Source organism: Felis catus, chromosome B1 (genome assembly GCF_018350175.1).
Source record: "Felis catus isolate Fca126 chromosome B1, F.catus_Fca126_mat1.0, whole genome shotgun sequence".
NCBI classification, from domain to species: Eukaryota; Metazoa; Chordata; class Mammalia; order Carnivora; family Felidae; genus Felis; species Felis catus.
Window position 1 is genome coordinate 172,365,035 of NC_058371.1, and position 18,758 is coordinate 172,383,792.

The 18,758-nt window shown below is 42.6% G+C and overlaps 1 protein-coding gene across 3 annotated transcripts in view; it reads right to left on the reverse strand.

The window, feature by feature from the left end:
• The window catches only part of WDR19 (WD repeat domain 19), a 113,948-nt gene that overhangs the window by 15,031 nt on the left and 80,159 nt on the right, over window positions 1-18,758 (reverse strand). For all 3 annotated transcript variants that reach the window (XM_006931161.4, XM_003985437.5, XM_019829627.3), the window contains exons 29-36: window positions 16,007-16,084; window positions 14,647-14,743; window positions 12,883-13,007; window positions 9,392-9,473; window positions 7,554-7,704; window positions 6,544-6,667; window positions 5,884-5,960; window positions 5,452-5,576 (exon numbers count right to left, since the gene is read on the reverse strand). In XM_006931161.4, the coding sequence (XP_006931223.1) occupies window positions 5,465-5,576; window positions 5,884-5,960; window positions 6,544-6,667; window positions 7,554-7,704; window positions 9,392-9,473; window positions 12,883-13,007; window positions 14,647-14,743; window positions 16,007-16,084 (846 nt within the window). In that variant the 3' untranslated portion in view covers window positions 5,452-5,464. The remainder of the gene's footprint in view (window positions 1-5,451; window positions 5,577-5,883; window positions 5,961-6,543; window positions 6,668-7,553; window positions 7,705-9,391; window positions 9,474-12,882; window positions 13,008-14,646; window positions 14,744-16,006; window positions 16,085-18,758) is intronic.

The following is an 18,758-nucleotide window of genomic DNA, read 5'->3' on the forward strand; positions in this document are numbered from 1 at the left end:
GTTGTTTTTTTTTTGAAAAAATAAAATTGATAAACCTGTAGCCAAGCTTCTCAAAAAGAAAAGGGAGAGGACCCGGGGCGCCTGGGTGGCTCACCTTGTTGGGTGTCTGACTTTGGCTCAGGTCATGATCTCACGTTAATGGGTTCGAGCCCTTCGTCAGGCTCTGTGCTGAGAGCTTGGAGCCTGGAGCCTGCTTCGGATTCTGTGCCTCCCTCTCTCTTTGTGCCCCTCCCCCGCTCTCTGTCTCTCTCAAAAATAAACATTAAAAAAAAAAAAAAGGGAGAGGACCCAAATAGATAAAATCATGAATGAAAATGGAATTATTACAACCAATCCCTCAGAAATACAAACAATTATCAGGGAATACTATAAAAAATTATATGCCAACAAACTGGACAACCTGAAAGAAATGGACAAATTCCTAAGTACCCACACACTTTCAAACCTCTCAGGAAGAAATAGAAGTTTGAACAGACCCATCACCAGTGAAGAAATTGAATCAGTTATCAAAAATCTCCCAACAAATAAGAGTCCAGGACCAGATGGCTTCCCTGGGGAATTGTACCAGACATTTAAAGCAGAGATAATACCTATCCTTCTCAAGCTGTTCCAAAAAATAGAAAGGGAAGGAAAACTTCCAGACTCATTCTATGAAGCCAGCATCACTTTCATTCCCAAACCAGACAGAGACCCAGCAAAAAAGACAACTACAGGCCAATATCCCTGATGAATATGGATGCAAAATTTTTCAACAAGATACTAGCAAATCAAATTCAACAGCATATAAAAAAAATTATTCACCATGATCAAGTGGGATTCATTCCTGGGCTGCAGGGCTGGTTCGACATTCGCAAATCCATCAATGTGATACATCACATTAATGAAAGAAAATATAAGAACCATATGATCCTGTCAATCGATGCAGAAAAAGCATTTGACAAAATTCAGCATCCTTTCTTAATAAAGACCCTCGAGAAAGTTGAGATAGAAGGAACATATTTAAACATCATGAAAGCCATTCATGAAAAGCCCACAGCTAATACCGTCCTCAATGGAGAAAAACTGAGAGCTTTTCCCCTGAGATCAGGAACACCACAGGGATGTCCACTCTCACATAGTGTTGGAAGTGCTAGCATCAGCAATCAGACAACAAAAGGAAATCAAAGGCATCCAAATTGGCAAAGATGAAGTCAAGCTTTCACTTTTTGCAGATGACATGATATTATACATGGAAAACCCGACAGACTCCACCAAAAGTCTGCTAGAATTGATACACGAATTCAGCAAAGTTGCAGGATACAAAATCAATGTACAGAAATCAGTTGCATTCTCATACACTAACAATGAAGCAAGAGAAAGACAAATAAAGAAACTGACCCCATTCACAATTGCACCAAGAAGCATAAAATACCTAGGAATAAACCTAACCAAAGATGTAAAAGATCTGTATGCTGAAAACTATAGAAAGTTATGAAGGAAATTGAAGAAGATATAAAGAAATGGAAAAACATTCTGTGCTCACGGATTGGAAGAATAAATATTGTTAAAATGTCAATACTACTCAAAGCAATCTACACATTCAATGCAATCCCAGTCAAAATTGCACCAGCATTCTTCTTGAAGCTAGAATAAGCAATCCTAAAATTTGTATGGAACCACAAAAGACCCCGAGTAGCCAAAGTAATATTGAAGAAGAAAACCAAAGTGGAGGCATCACAATCCCTGATTTTAGCCTCTACAACAAAGCTGTAATCATGAAGACAGCATGGTATTGGCACAAAAACAGACACATAGACCAATGGAATAGAATAGAGACTCCAGAATTGGACCCACAAATGTATGGCCAACTAATCTTTGACAAAGCAGGAAAGAATATCTGATGGAAAGAAGACAGTCTCTTTAACAAATGGTGCTGGGAGAACTGGACAACAACATGCAGAAGAATTCTTACACTTTCTTACACCATTCACAAAAATAAACTCAAAATGGATGAAGGACCTGAATGTGAGACAGGAAACCATCAAAACCCTAGAGGAGAAAGCAGGAAAAAAAACCTCTCTGACCTCAGCTGCAGCAGTTTCTTACTTGACACATCTCCAAAGGCAAGGGAATTAAAAGCAAAAATGAACTATTGGGACCTCAACAAGATAAAAACCTTCTGCGCTGCAAAGGAAACAATCAACAAAACTAAAAGGCAACTGATGGAATGGGAAAAGATATTTGCAAATGACATGTCGGACAAAGGGCTAGTATCCAAAATCTATAAAGAATTCATCAAACTCCACACCCGAAAAACAAATAATCCAGTGACGAAATGGGCAGAAGACATGAATAGACACTTCTCTAAAGAAGACATCCGGATGGCCAACAGGCACATGAAAAATGTTCAATGTCGCTCCTCATCAGGGAAATACAAATCAAAACCACACTGAGATACCACCTCATGCCAGTCAGAATGGCTAAAATGAACAAATCAGGAGACTATAGATGCTGGAGAGGATGTGGAGAAACAGGAACCCTCTTGCACTGTTGGTGGGAATGCAAACTGGTGCAGCCGCTCTGGAAAACAGTGTGGAGGTTCCTCAAAAAATTAAAAATAGATCTACCCTATGACCCAGGAATAGCACTGCTAGGAATTTACCCAAGGGCTACAGGAGTGCTGATGCACAGGGGCACTTGTACTCCAATGTTTATAGCAGCACTTTCAACAATAGCCAAATTATGGAAAGAGTCTAAATGTCCATCAACTGAAGTATGGATAAAGAAGATGTGGTTTATATATACAATGGAATACTACTTGGCAATGAGAAAGAATGAAATCTGGCCATTTGTAGCAACATGGATGGAACTGGAGAGTGTTATGCAAGTGAAATAAGTCAGGCAGAGGAAGACAGATACCATATGTTTTCACTTATATGTGGATTCTGAGAAACTCAACAGAAGACCACGGAGGAGGGGAAGGGGGGAAAAAAAAGTTACAGAGAGGGAAGGAGGCAAACCATAAGAGACTCTTAATACTGAGAACTGAGGGTTGATGGGGGTGAGGGTGAGGGGAAAGTGGGTGATGGGCATTGAGGAAGGCACCTGTTGGGATGAGCATTGAGTGTTGTATGGAAACCAATTTGACAATAAATTTCATTTAAAAAAAAAGTAGTCAAAACAATCTCAGAAAAAGTAACAGTGCTGGAGGATCCACAGTACCGGACTTTAAGATGTGTCATAAAGTCACAGTAACCAAAACAATGGAGTATTAAAATAGGGGACAAATACATCAATGGAAAAGAAGAGAGGGTCCAGTCCAGAAACATCTATACTTAAAACCTCATTGGTTTTCAACAAAGGCATCCAAGCAATTCAACAGGGAAAGGAAAGAGTTTCAACAAATGGTGTTGGAAGACTGTATATCTGCTTGAGGGAGCTGCAGGATGGGGGGAATCTCAATCCTCCTCTCACATATAAACAAAAATAATTTCAACATGGGTCACAGACCTAGAACTTCTAGAAGAAAACCTATTAGAATATGCTCATGACTTGTTAGTAGACAAATATTTTTTTAGACAGGACACAATAACCATAAAATTTTACAATGTATAAATTATAATTAAAATCTCATTAAAAGACACCATTAAGGAAATGAATTGGGAAGCCACAGAAAGAAAATATTTGCAAAATATATCTGACAGATTTGTATCTAGGAAATGCAAATAAAGAAGTTTTACAACTCAATAACTAAAAGACAACCCAGTAACAATGGGGAAGAATAGTTTTCAGCAAAAGGTCCTGGGACATGTACATGGCAAAAGGAGGTTGGATCCCTAACTGAACACAGTACACAAAAATTAAATGGATCAAAAATATAAATGTAAGAGCAACAACTATAAAACTCTTAGGGTGAAACAGCTGTAAATATTTTCTTAGATATGACGCCAAAAGTTATATCATATATAACTAAAGACAGAAAAAAAGATAAACTGGACTTCATCAAAATAAAAATTTTTACATCAAAGGATACTATCAAGAAAGTAAAAAATACTTCCACAGAATGGAAGAGGATATTTGCAAATGATTTATCTAGTAAAACACTTGTATCTAGGGTCTATTAAGAATTCTTATAACTTGGGGCACCTGGGTAGATCAGTCGGTTAAGGGGCCAACTCTTGAATTTCAGCTCAGGTCATGATCTCACGGTTCGTGAGTTGGAGGCCCGCATCAGGCTCTGCACTCACAGTGTGGAACCTGCTTGGGATTCTCTCCCCTCCTCTCTCTGACCCTCCCCTGCTCGCTCTCTGTCTCTGTGTCTGTCTGTCTGTCTCTCAAAATAAATAAATAATAAAAAACGAATTTTTATAACCCAACAATAAAAAGATAAATTACCAGGTTAAAAAATGGGCAGAGGACTTGAATAGACAGTTCTCCAAAGGTACAAAAATGGCCAAAAAGCCCATGAAAAGATGCTCCATATCTTTAGTCATTAGGGAACTGGAAATCAGAACCACAATGAGATACCACTTTACACCCACTGGGACATTATAAACAAAAAGGCAGACAAGCCTTTGTGTGCTACTGGTGGGAATGCAAGATTTCTCAGGTGCTGTGCAGAGACTAGCAGGGCTGCAGCACAGTGAGCGGGAGGGGGAGGTGGAGGCTGTTTTTGCAGGTGTAGTAGAAAGTTCCCAAGAGGGTTTGTGAAGGGAACTTGATACACTGCAGGCGGACGAGAGGACTTGCCCATGGACTGGGAGAAGGGGCGAGGATGAGTCCGATAACGTCCGGGTTTCCGTCCTGACCGGCTAGTTGAATAGAGCTGCTATTTACTGAGGAAAGGAGACTGTGGAGGCAGGTAGTGAGAAAACGCAGAGTTCCATTTTAACCAAGTGAGGGTAGATGCCGTGTCAGGAACCGATCTCACTTTTTCCTTTCAACGAGACACCCGGGTTTGGGCGGGCGGGGCTTTTGGCTTCCCAGGCAGACACCACATTTCCCTGCCTCCCTTTGAAGTATTTGTGGCCATGAGTAAATTCTTGCCAGTGGAATTCAAATGGAAAGGGTATGTATAGCTTCCATGTGGCAAAAATGAGACTTGGAAAGAAGCGATTTTTCAAATCTGTGGAAGCCAAAACCTTTATAATATATTCAGAACTTTAAAAAACTCCATTGTTCATAAGTTGGCTCTGGTTTTAATAGACTGATTAAAAAGAACATGTGGTTTGATAAAATACAGCATAGTTGAAATCCATGATGCTGGTTGGCCAAATAGCCTTTGTCACCATGGAGACTGTACAACCTGCCTTTTAGCATTTTTTAAGCGCACCAAAGGTTTGTTGTAGATTCTTCAAATCTGACAAGTTGCATGATGCACAAAAAGGAGGTGTTGCCAATACAAACTGTAAAGCCGTGTCTACTCTGTGGACCCTCATGCCCTGGGAAATGAGTGAATTGTCTGGCACTTACCTGCACGCGCGACTCACTGCTCTACCTCTGTTCGCAGGTACTGGGTACAGTCCAAGATTTTTTTTAGTTGAGCAAAGTTTAGTTTTTCTGAACACATAGGACATGTGCTTTCAGTATTTAACATGCTGTTTGGGGAGGGAAAGGCAGAGTAAAATTAAATACATTCCTTTATCTTTGGGATATTCTAACGTGAAAAACAGCTATTCCTGTCTACACCACCTTAGTCATGTTCATCATGCAGTTTAAGAATTAGGAATATTCAGTCCTCATGCAAGGTCCCCTTTAAGGATAATGTTCACAAAGGTCATTTAGAAAGTTCTTCCAAGAAGACAACTTGGGTCTTTAGGAACATGAATAAGGAGACCTCGGAATAAAAGAGTGGTTGAATCAAAGGCCTCATCCGTGTGGCGGAATGAAACAATGCACACTTACATCTTAAATTCTGAGTACAGGGCAGGGAAGTCGCAGTGTGGGCACACAGTCCAGTCATCCTTCAACATATGGCGACCCTGGAAAGAGTACATTTCAAAGTAAAAGTCATCATTTAAAAAATTCCTGCCATCATTCAGTTACGATACACGTATTCAAGTTAAAAGCCAGACCTCTAAATTATGAAATTGGTATTTCACGTAGGTGATTGACTACGAAGAGATGGCGTCAAACAGACTGAAGCCAGATTTCATTTCTCACATTCATAGAAGGGTGTTCAATTTTGTGACATCATTACCTAAATTTATTTTCCTCTAAAATAAAGCTTATGTTAGCCTAGTGATTAACAAATAATCTGTATTTAAATTTTTCTAATAGGTCTTAATATTAAAATTAATACTAAAAACCACCACTTACGCAGTGCTACAGTATGCCAAGGTAGTGAACTAGGACTTCATGTTCTGTCTTCAACCTGCAGTTTATCTCACTAGGCACACATTGTTAGGGTTGGGCCCGGAAGGTAAAGCAAACTGCACAAGGTTATATAGCCAAGAAAGTGGCAGAAAAAGGCCTTAAGCCAGGACCATCTGATTCCCAAGTGTGTTTTTTCTTACACAGCAAGTATTCAGATGGATTGTGAATATTTGTTAAAAAGAAACTTACTGTTACAATGCAATATGGGATGTTATTTTTGCATCCAGGACACAGGAGTTCACACTCTGGGAGAAGAAATTCGCAGAAGGGACATGGGGTTGTGGCCTCTTCTGTCTCGGATGTATCAGGTCTCCTGTGAGAAGGAATCATGTGTTTAACATGCCTACTTCTTCACAGTCAGAATCTGAAACTAGAGAGAAGCTCAGCATCAGCCTGCACTCTAGTTCAGGAAGGGGGAAGAGAAATCAAGATTGGTCAGACCGTAACAGTATATGGGCCACATGCAGGAGTTAGAGTTCACGGCACAGTAAATGGAAGAAAACATGGGTGGGTCTTGCTGTGTCCTCTCTTCTAGGGTCACTGAGGGGTAAGCTTGCTTTTTCTCCTCTGTCTCTCCCCTTTGTATACTCAAGTGGTAAAGACTGCCTAAGGCTGTGCAACAGAACTTCCTTGTGACAACAGCAGTGTTCTAATCCTGTGCTCTCCAATATGGTAGTCATGAGTCACATGAAGCTTCTGAGCGCTTGAAATATGGGTGATGTGAGGAACTAAATTTTAAATTTAACTTTAATTTAAATAGCCACACGTGGCTAGCAGTTACCGTATCAGACCTCATAGCTGTAGAGAAATCTTAACTAGCATCTCTTCAAAGCCAGTGCCCAGGCCGGCGTGGCACCAAAATGTCAGGGCAAACGTGCCCCTACGTTTTCTCCCCACCTGCCTCTTCATGAGGGGGGAAATTCTATATGCTCTGGATGGCAAAGTTGGAAGGCAGAGGGATCTGTCCCTGCTGGCATCGGGACCCAGCAGCACCAGCCCTGGACTGTGATGCTTTGTGTAGGAGTCAAAGAAATCCTGACTTGTTCAAGCCATTGTCGGGTTTTCTGCTGCTGGTAGCTGAATACAGTCCTGATTGCTGCCCCCCATCCATTCTCTTACCGAGCCTGCACACTAGCAGCCGTATTCTAACAAACGCATTTGTGAAGTGTGATTAGATAGCAAGAGCTGTCACTGCCTACCGGACCATAGCCTCAATCTTCTTTTTGTACTTGGCATCTATTTTGTGGCGGTACTCGGGCCTCATCAACATAGCTGCGAAGCTGAAAGCAGAGTTCTTCAGGCCTGCTCTGTGGCACTCGATCACAGTAGACGTCAGGATGGGCACAATGTCTGCAAAACAAGCGAGAGCAGAGAGCACAGTGCTCCTACCGTCATGACTCTGTCCCTGTTCAGGAGGAAAACAGGATGACACCTCTCTAAATGTGCGTTTTCTGGCAAAGAACCAGATGTGTGACCTGTTAAACGAGGACAGGACACGGCAGTGAAGTCGCTGCTTATCAAAATGTCCTTCCTGTGATTATACTGTGTTTTGCCAGGGGACGCTTGGACCGGCACTTGCTTGAGGTCATCTGCATGTATCCTCCCGTTACCGGTGAGAGAAAGTTTTGCATTTGACAGGACTGCCGATGCATGGTAAGGGAGATTAATAATTTTATGCACTAACCTCTCTCCATGCGTCTGTTTCTCCAGGACAGATACCCAGAAGGTGAATTAATGGATCAAAGAGCATGACCTTTTAAAAAACACTCTTAGCACAAATTGCCAAACTGCTCTCTAGAAAGGCATATACCAATGTCCATTCCCAACAGCAGTCGCGAGAGTGTGTGTCCTGTTACACCATTTGCCAGCATGGTATACGGTTATTTTAAAGTTTTTTTTCATGTAACAGAAAAGAATATATTTAGAGAACAGGGGTTGGTGAGGTATGACCTGTGAGCCAAATCTGGCCCTCTGTTTTTGTACGACTCATGAGCTAAGAATGGCTTTTACATTTGTCGATGGTTGAAAAAAATCAAAAGAATATTTTGTGACATATGAAAGTTATATGTGGTGAAATATCCATGTCCAAAAATGTAAAGTCCTTTTGGAGCACAACCGTGCTCATGTACGGTTTACGTAGAAACAGTAGTTGTGATAGAGACCATTTGGCCCACAAGGCCTAGACGTTTAGCCCCTTACAGAAAAATTGTGTTGCCCTGTCGTAGAATGTGGGAAAGTCTATTAACTGAAGAATGTTATAACGATACATCATATGGGATAATGGGACCTTTTGTAGAGGGCGTGGCCTATCATGGTTGAGAAGAGAGTCAGACTAATTAGCTAATAGTGTGATCTCGGGCAAGTGTTATTCACTTCTTTTGCCTCCATTAGCTTCTCTGTAAAATAGGGAAAATAATAATAGTACCCATGTGTGTAGTGTTGAGGTTATTATCCTTAGAAAGATCTGCTTGATCTTGGCTGGCATGTGGGACTTGGATTTTGGAGGAGTTTCTGCCATTTCCAGAACTGATAAGAGTGGCTCACTGCCTAAACTCTTGGTACAAACAATGTGGTTTATGCTGAACACCTGCTCTCTGGGAGTCTGGAAATTCGGTACATACCAAGCGGGAGGTGCTGATGTGACCAGGCCCCCGTACAACCCCTGGGCACTGAGTCTCCTCTGGGAGACCCCATTTTACGTGTGCTGTCACACAACTCATTCCTGGAGGAGTCGAGTGTGTCCTGTGTGACTCCATTTGGAAGGGACCCTTGGAAGCTTGCACCTGTGCTCCTCCAGACTCTGCCCCATGTGCCTTTTCCGTTTGCCAATTCGGTTTTGTATTCTTTCGCTGAAATAAATCGTAGCCTTCGGCACTACGATGTGCCAAGTTGTGTGAGTCCTAGTGAATTGCCAAACCTGGAGGTGGTCTTGGCATACCGTTATACTATGGTGGCTGCAGAGTTAGTGACTATAGATCTCACGGTGCCACACGAATGCAGAAGTGCAGGTAACAAGCTCTTCTCAGATAGTACTCACGTGACGGAAACTTGCTGATGTTGTTGGCCACCCGAATAAGCATACGTGCCCCTTTCATATGATCTCCATTTTTAACATGAATCTGAAATACATGTTTTACTTTTCTTAGAGATTTTGATTCAACCTAATTCACTCTTTATTGCCCCAAATAAAATAATCCTCCCTTGATTATGACCCTGAACAGGGTCGTTCAAGGATCCTTGCAGCCTTACTTGGCTTATGGCACTTGGGATTTCTCCTTTATTCTTCCAGCGGCTGCTGCCTGCCACCATGGCCTCACTGGCCTTACCTCTACTCTGTGCTCTGTTTTCTACTTTGTCTTAGACCATGTGACATGAGTTCAAATCCCTGATCCATCTCTTCCTGGCCATTTTTGGAGGGCTAATGATACCAACTTTGCCAAGCGGTCATGAGACCTGAAGGCTGGGTCTGTCAGGCTGAAAGGGGATGAGTTGTTAAAGGAAAAGGGTGCTGCCTGTCGTGTGGAAAAAGGGGCAGCGATGGCTGGAGGGGCCTGAGATTGGGTAAGTACTAAGTACGAGCAGGGTCTGTGATGCTTAAGATGAGAGGAAGCTGGAGAGTCCACAGGACCAGGCCACAACGTTGCTGCATCATCCAGGCAAGGTGGGGCAGCCGACAGGGGTGGAGGGTGCGGGGTTAGGGGAGCAGACTGAATAGGAGGCAGAACTGGTGAGATTGTGCAGGGCAAGTTTAGAGTAACTCCCAGCATCCAGTCTAAGCAAATGAATGATAGTAGAATTTACTGAGCACTGCAGCCTTCTGTTAACTGAATCTAAAGGGTAGGGAGTCCCCTGCTGTTTGTCCTCTGTTGACTCTCTGTGCCTCAGACTTCCCAGCCCAGTCATCCAGATCCAGAGTTCCCAGGCTGTCCCTCAGCCAGAGTCCCTGTCCCACCTCTGAGAGGAAACATCCACCAAAGCTGTCTTGATATCCCCTGAAATGTGGATGGCTTTTTTCAGTCCTTGGTGTCAAAGATGGTGCTGACATTTTCACATGAACTTGTTCTTACTTGGAAAGGTTAATAGTTTCACTTCTGATATCACAGTTAAAAATCTTGGGAATGTTTGGTGCTTGTGAAAGAGGCAAACATTACAGCAAAGGGGAAGAGTCACAGGGGCCCTGCAGTGGGAGGGAAGAGGGTCTCTGGTCCTATGCAAGTGACAGGCCAGCCCTTAATGCCAGAGGAAAAGAAAAAGACTTGAGAACCATCCTTATCACTTAGGGTGCTTCTTATATAAGGATTCCTTAACTTTTGCTTCCCATCTTCTACCAGCTTTTTTTTTTTTTTTTTAATGCTTATTGAGAGAGACAGAGACAGCACAAGCAGGGGAGGAGAAGAAAGAGAAGGAGACCCAGAATCCAAAGCAGGTTCCAGGCTCCAAGCTGTCAGCACAGAGCCTGACGCAGGGCTTCAACTCACAAACTGTGAGATCATGACCTGAGCTGAACTTGGACGCTTAACTGGCTGAGCCACCCAGGTGCCCCCCACCAGCTCTTTCTATCCTCCCGCTGACCCCAAAAGTTCCATCTTGCTGGATTCTGTGCCCCCAGCACATTGGCACTGCCACTCAGGTCTGAAGCTGAGAGAGACCTCCCTTCTCCCTTTCTACTCTTTTCCACATGAGAGAACGGATCTTCCTGCTGCTCTGGAGGGAAATGTACTCTCATGGGTTGCAAGCTGGAATTCTAATTTTTCCCTTAAAATCAGTGTTACAGGGGCGCCTGGGTGGCTCAGTCGATTAAGCGTCTGACTTCAGCTCAGGTCACGATCTCACGGTTCGTGAGTTCAAGCCCCGCGTTGGGCTCTGTGCTGACAGCTCAGAGCCTGGAGCCTGCTTCACATTCTGTGTCTCCTTCTCTCTCTGCCCCTTCCCTGCTCATGCTGTGTCTCTTTCTGTCTCAAAAATAAATAAATATTAAAAAAAAAAATCAGTGTTACAGAACTGTGTGGCCTAACACGGTAGCCACTAGCCACATGTGGCTGTTTAAATTTAAAAATGAAAATTGTAAGTCATCTCTACACCCGTGGGGCTCAAACTCATGACCCTGAGATCCAGAGTCACATGCTTTTCCAAATGAGCCAGCCAGGTGCCCCTAAAATTAAAATTACGTAAAGGAAAAAAAAATGAGTTTATCAGTTGCACCAGCTGTATTTAAGGTGCCCCACAGCCAGGCTAGTGGCTGCCACGTGGGGCAGCACAGATACGGTACACGTCTAACACTGTAGAAAGTTCTATTGGACACTGCTGTTATAGATAATTGGGATCTAAGTCATTCATAATATGACTACTGTGATCCTAGGTACTGTCAAAATTAAATAAGCTCTTGTGGACTGGCCTGAATGCCAATTTAACATTAATATGGGAAGGTATATTCTGATATAAATGAAAATCTGGAAAAATATGTAGGTTGAATTCTGTATCTTTACAAAGATGTGTTTATGTGTGTGTGGATACACACACATATAATATTTAAGAAAACTGTACAAAAGTATTTGAGATTTGCGTGATGTATTTTGTTTTTTATTAAAAATTACTAATTGAAAAAACAGAACAGACAACTGGACATAAATACTAATGTAAAAAAAACATGCACACATGTCTTCATAGAAGTATGGAGGGCGTATACAGCACTGCGTTAACAGGTGTTATGTATGGTGATGGGCTCAAAGGGTAAATTTTTCATTATACTTTTCTACACTCTCTAAATTTTCTCAGTGAATATGTATTATTTTTATATTCAGATGAAAACTAAATAGTATTAAAAATCATGGAGGGGCGCCTGGGTGGCTCAGTCGGTTAAGCGGCCGACTTTGGCTCAGGTCATGATTTCACGGTCCGTGAGTTCGAGCCCTGCGTCGGGCTCTGTGCTGACAGCTCAGAGTCTGGAGCCTGTTTCAGATTCTGTGTCTCCTTCTCTCTGACCCTCCCCCCCGTTCATGCTCTGTCTCTGTCTCAAAAACAAATAAACGTTAAAAAATTAAAAAAAAAATCATGGAATTGTATAAAATCCACGATCTTAGAATTAATATAAGCTCTGGTTGAACAAAAATGTCTTTTTTTTTTTTTTTTTTTTTTTTGGCCAGGTAATACATTTATGTGCTTCAAAATCAAAACAAGGTAAAACAAGGTACACGGAGAAAGATATGCTCCCTTCTATCGCCTGATTGGGATGGTACCAGGCCCCCTCTGTCCCATGTCTTGTTCCCTTTAGGAAATTACTTTTGCTAGCTAGACTTCTGAGTATATTTCTCATTTTACTTGCAATGAATATTTATTCATTCTTATTTTTTTCCCTTTTGTACACAAAAGGCAGCATATTGTACAATTATTCTATGTTGCTTTTTTTCACTTAACAACATAGAGATCTAGAAAATCATGCTCATCCAATGGAGGGGTGCCCATAAAAAAAATCCTTCAGGTGATAAACTCACTTGGCAGATTATGTCCCAAGTCACTGTAAGGCCTCACCTTCACGAGGATATAACTGTGCAGAATCATGAGGTTGGTGGCCATCTCAGAGGGAATTTTGATCTTCTGGGATTTAAGTTCTGCATACATACTGAAGAGAACGTCGTGTGCATTCCGATAGTTTCCTTGGAAAAAGGCGGCAAGATGGCATTATTGCAAAGGATGAAATCTGAGGACTTTCTGTGGGCCCTCATTTTATTTTATTTTTTAAAGTTTTTATTCAAATTCCAATGAGTTCATACACAGGGTAACATCAGTATCAGGTGAAAATACAGTGATTCAGCACTTCCATACATCACCCGGTGCTCATCACAATGTGGGCCCTCATTTTACAAGTAGATTTTGTTATTAGCAATATCTTTATAATTTCTTACATAAAGTAGCTTAGTTTTTCCTGTGGTAATTGATGGTGCTAATACCCAACCAGTCCCTCAGGGAGCAAATGGTGTCATCCTAGACCCCTCCCTCTTCCTCAGGGCTCCACCTGCCCCCAAAGCAGATGGTGATCAAGTTCCGAGTCACCTTCTAGGTCTCCCAAATCCAGCCTGGTCCCAGGCCTGCTGTATTGCCTCTCGCCATCTCTCTGCAGCCGTGTCCTATTGGGTGTTCCTCTGTGCTGCTTCTGCCTCCATTCTGAGAAGTCTGAGTGATCTTGTCAAAGCTCAAGGTCACACCCCAACATAAAACCCTCCAAAGGCCTTAGGGATCACGTGCAAACTCCTGAGCCAAGGTCCTGAGCCCTTCAGGATCTGCCTCCTCCTACCTTCCTAACCTTACCTCTGCCCTCCCCTCCTGCCTCCCCCCGCCACCACAATAGGTGCCCAGGAGTCCCTTGCTCCTCTGAGTCTGTGTCCTCCTTCGCTGCTGCTGCTCTCCCTGCATATGCCTTTCTCCTTCATCTTCTGCCATCTCAGCCTTTCAAAACTCAGCTGAAACTTCTGTTGCCTTCTCTCCTCTCCATCTTCCAACTCCCTACAACACCCCCAACCCTCAGGTGAGGTGGATCCCTCTCCTGGTGCCCTTTTAGTGGGTTTCTGTTCTATTCTGGCACTTATCACCCTTTATAACAACTCTCTCCCACCAAATCAGGACTCCCTGAGGGCGGGACTGTGGCACAGTCCTCTGAATCGTGTATCTCGCAGTGGGTGCTAGATCAACGTAAACTGAGTAAAGCAGTGACTCATTTCATTTTGTATTTGCCAAAATTGTGTTCCATATTTCTGAACATCTAGAAGAATCAGCTTGCAGAAACTAGTGAATACACGAGACTAATTCTCTGACTTAGTCAATAAACATTTAGAGAGCATGTAAGGGAAGAGAAGCCTTATGGAGGCTCTATAAATGGTCCCGGCGTACTATTAAGAACTAGGTCAATAATAACATCACACCATCTTCCACTTTCCAATCTCTTTCATATTGTTAAAGTCAAATACGTGGCATGGAAAGAAGGTGTGGCGAAGTGTACGAGAGGGGCACTGGGCTGGAGAGGGGAGAGGGCACTGTCCCGGAGACAAGAGCTGCGAGGCCGTGAGAAGAGGAAATAGCACTACCGAGAGAAGGCATTAGTGGAGTTACCTAGATCCCCCTGTGCTGGTCAATTATTGTACTTCTCTGAAACCCAGAAATGGTCATTCTCCTCATCTTCTGGGTTCAAAGCAAACCTAGATTAGAAAAGGGCTACTTTTTTCCAGGGCATTTCGAAAAGAGTTTGGAGCTTGATTCTACTACTTGACTACGAGACAAACGTGAATGTCAGGGACGTACCTGCAGACTGCTCTTCTCTCGCAATGATGATGGCAGTCCGGGCAGCTTCTCGGTACTGTTTCAGGGCCATGTACAAGCGGAACAGGTACTTGGCATCCTGACATACAAACCATTAGAGAAACATCACTCTTCATTAGCCAGGGGGACAAACACCTAAAAATTTTCATTTCAGTCGGAATCCACCTTTGATATTGTTTAAAAAAGTCCACTGAATAAAGAATTTATTTTTTTATCAAGAATTTATTCATAGTTTAATATGTGCCAGGTAATAGTCTAAGTACTTGAGAAATATTAATGTGTTTAAATCCTCATGCTCTTCCTGGGAAGAAGGCATGGTTATACACTAATTGCACTGATGAGAAACACACACAACAGGACCTCTCCAGAGTCTGGATTTGAGCCACAGTGATCAGGCTTCAGAGTCTGCTACTCCACAGAGTTATCTCCTGTGTGCGATAGCAAAATGTATTCTTATATCAACTTTGCAAAAACTTAAAAGTTTTTACACCTATATAAATTTCTCTGGCCCATAAGAACGCTGGCCTTTGATTATTTTCTGTTCCCATTCTCTTCACCTATAGACAATTTTATATACCTGACACTGTTTTCCTGATTACTAGAATAAGTGGACATGAGGTGAGGTGGTTTGGAACAGTTTAAGGGCCTGTGCCCTTTGGTAGGTTAACTTAGCTTCCCTGGGTCTCCCGTTTCTGTCTATGGACTCAGGGATCAGGACTGCTACCATCCTCTCCAGCTATGACATTCTGGCACCTCTCCAAACCAGTAACTTGACTTCCTTCACAAGAAGATCACCTCAGACATCAAAACAAAAGGGAAGAACAAGCTCGGGGGTGTTCTCAAAGGGGACTGTCCCCATCAGGACTGTGAGGAGACCAATGTCTGAATGAACTCCCAGGAGTCACATACTTAGAAAATATGTTCTTAATGATTTATTTCTACTTTATAGTGAGTTACTTTTACGCTAAATATGATTGTTATTAACACAATTTTTGAAATATGAACAAAGTATGCTGATTTTTAGGGATTAATGCTCATAGTTCTAATAATAGTTTTCAAAGTTCCCAGAATAAATAAAACTCTTTAACATTTGAGGAAAGTTGTGGGTGGTGTGAATTGTTATCTAGAGGATTGTGGGTATTTCACAGGGGACAATGCCAATTTCAAAGGGTGAATATACCCAATATCCTCTAAAATGCAGGGACTGTCTAGAAGATTATATTCAGAGAGAAAACTTTACAAGTCCATGATGCAGAACCCATAATAGGTAAAAACAGGTCAGAAGAAAGTCAAATGGTAACTAAAATACTTAGAACCCAAGAGAAGACAACATTTCTAGTACCTTAGGCATGCCATCACTCTCTCCCATAAGGTGGTCTATCAGCTGACTGGTCAGCAGTTCATCTTTGGCCTGACCAACCTGTTTAGGAAGAGAAAGAAACAGTAAATTCAGCATCTTAAAACTAGAAAGGAAGGGGAGGAGGGGCAGAAAACCTTGTGCTAAGGAAATAGAATTAAAGAATCGTAAAAATGGCTATAGTCAAGTCCTGACATGATATAAATTCAGGGTCTTCATTTATTTGTAGAGTCTCCATTAATAAAAGTCTATCCTTAAAAGCTACAGCTTTTCTCAGTTGCTGTATCAAAAGACCGTTTCCCCCCCCACCCCCCCAAACACACACACAGAATATACTTTTTGGATGTTTCAGTAAAAACTTTCTCAAGGTGAACATGGCACGTAGAGAATAAGGTCTTGAGTGCAGGAACTAGGCCTTCTGCAAGCACACAGTACCAAGCACTGCGTCTCCACTGCTCCCCAAGGAAACACATTGAGTCCCACTGATGTGTGGTGTTGATCAGGAAAAATTACGTACGGTATCGGAGGATGGAAATGTGTTTTAGTAGGGATAATTACTGACGAGGAGGCTTAAGAGTCTTGTGTCTGTAAAAAAGGGGTGAGCCAAGAATGCAACTGGAGCTCCACCAAAGGGAACAAACACTGAAGAGGGCAGTGCTGTGCTTGTATTAATGATGCAGTGCAAAGAGCCACCAGAAAAAGAAGGAAACCGTTACGAGGGACAGAGCAACATGTGGCCTAGCTTGCTATGCTTGAGGGAAAAAGATAAAAGTTTGGAAGTTCCTTGTGCAGAAGAGACTGTGGTGAACGTGTGGGGTGGAGAGGCCCTTGGGGCTGCAGAATTTCTACACACTTCACTCACTGTGGTAGTCGTCAGTGCAAGAAAGCTAAGCCTTTACAAATCTGTTGCCTCTGCTTTTGCCACTGCTGTAAGGAAGCGATGCTGTAAGGAAGAGAAATCCTGTACAGCTCATCATCTCAATGGCTCTTGTGGATGGTTTTGGGTGAATGAGCCAGTACGGAGACATGGTAAAGCAAGGGCTCTGGGGTCAGCCAGCCTGAGGTCAAAAGATCACCTGGTTACTCTTGGGACCCCAATGAGGATAAAAAAAAATACCTAACTTGCCGTATTGTCTTAAGGATTAAATAAGTTAATACCCATAAAGGGCTTGGACTGATGTTAAGCAGTGCTATCTGATGTTGCTGGACATAGCAAATAAAAATACAGGACGCCCAGTTAAATATGAGTTTCAGAGGGTTGAACACACCCAAAATGTTAGGATGGAAAAGGGAGTCAGTAAGGAATAGATGTGGCCGTCAAGAATTAAAAGAAGGGGGGTGCCTGGGTGGCTCAGTCGGTTAAGTGTCTGACTTTGGCTAAGGTCATGATCTCATGGTTTGTGAGTTTGAGCCCTGCACTGAGCTCTGTGCTGACAGCTCAGAGCCTGGATGGAGCCCAGTTCAGATTCTGTGTCTCCCTCTCTTTCTCTCTGCCCCTCCCTTGCTTATACTCTCTCTCTCAAAAATAAAGAAAACTTTGAAAAATTTTTTTAAAAAACTAAAAGGATGGAGACAGAATGCTGAGGAACACTTACATACTGGAGTAGAGTCGTCGGTGAAGGAGGCTGAGAAGGGACCATTTGAGAAGTAATGGGAGAAGCAGTGTTCTAAGGGAGTCATAAGAAAGATGTAGTAATGATAGTGTAAAATGCTCCCATAACATGGAGTGAAGACAGAGAAAAGACTTTTATATTTAGCAGTGGGGACCTTTTAGAGAAGGTTTACAGAGTGGTGAAGGCAGAAGCTGACTGCAAAGAAGAAGGAAGGCCTCCAACACAGTTAAAAGATCCTGTGAAGACCCATCTTTCTCATCCATATCATGGGTTCATTCAGGTAATGATTCTCAAGTAGGGCTGTACTATACACACACCAACACACACACACACACACACACACACGCACGCACGCACGCACGCACCAAGAATGCATTTCAGGACCTTAAGGGGTAGAGGATGGGGTAGGGTGGGGGTTGGTAAATTGTGAACATTTTCAAGATATTCTCAATTATGGAGTCAGCAAGTAAGAGTGCACAGATTATAAGAAATTCAAATGTGGGGGGGGGGTGTCTCAAGGTGGAAAGGAAAGAAAGGAATGGAGGGTTGAGAGGAAACTTATATCATCCATATAGTGTGTTCACTAAGTTGGGAACCAACATGTGTTCAACTAAGCAAATATTTATTGAGTGGCCATAATGTGCTAAACACTCTATGAAGAAATGGGTCCTTGACCTTGAGGAGCTATTAATCTGAAGGGAGATAACTGTAGTGGTAGGTGATGTTCAAAGTACTTAGAGAAGAGTCTAAGGACAGTGAAATTTCATCCAGAGGACAGTTCACAAAAGGCTTGTGTGTGAAGTGGGTCTTGCATGTTGTGTGGGAGTATGAAAGGCAGACGTGTAGGAGGGTGGGTAGCCTTGGTGTAGGGGACCACAAGAATGAAGGAACACAGGAAGGGGAGCCTTGAGTTACTCGGGTAGAAGTGGCCAGGTTAGTGTAGCATAGGCTACTGACATAGAGGAGTGTAACAGGCAATTTGGTTGGAAAGAAGACTTAGTCATAGTTCTGTTACTTTCTATTTGGGTGGCTTTAGGTTAGTCATACCATCCTATGGGACCTCTTGTTTCCTCGCCAATAAAACGAAGAGGTTAGACAAGATCACCTGCAGGGGTACCTAAGCT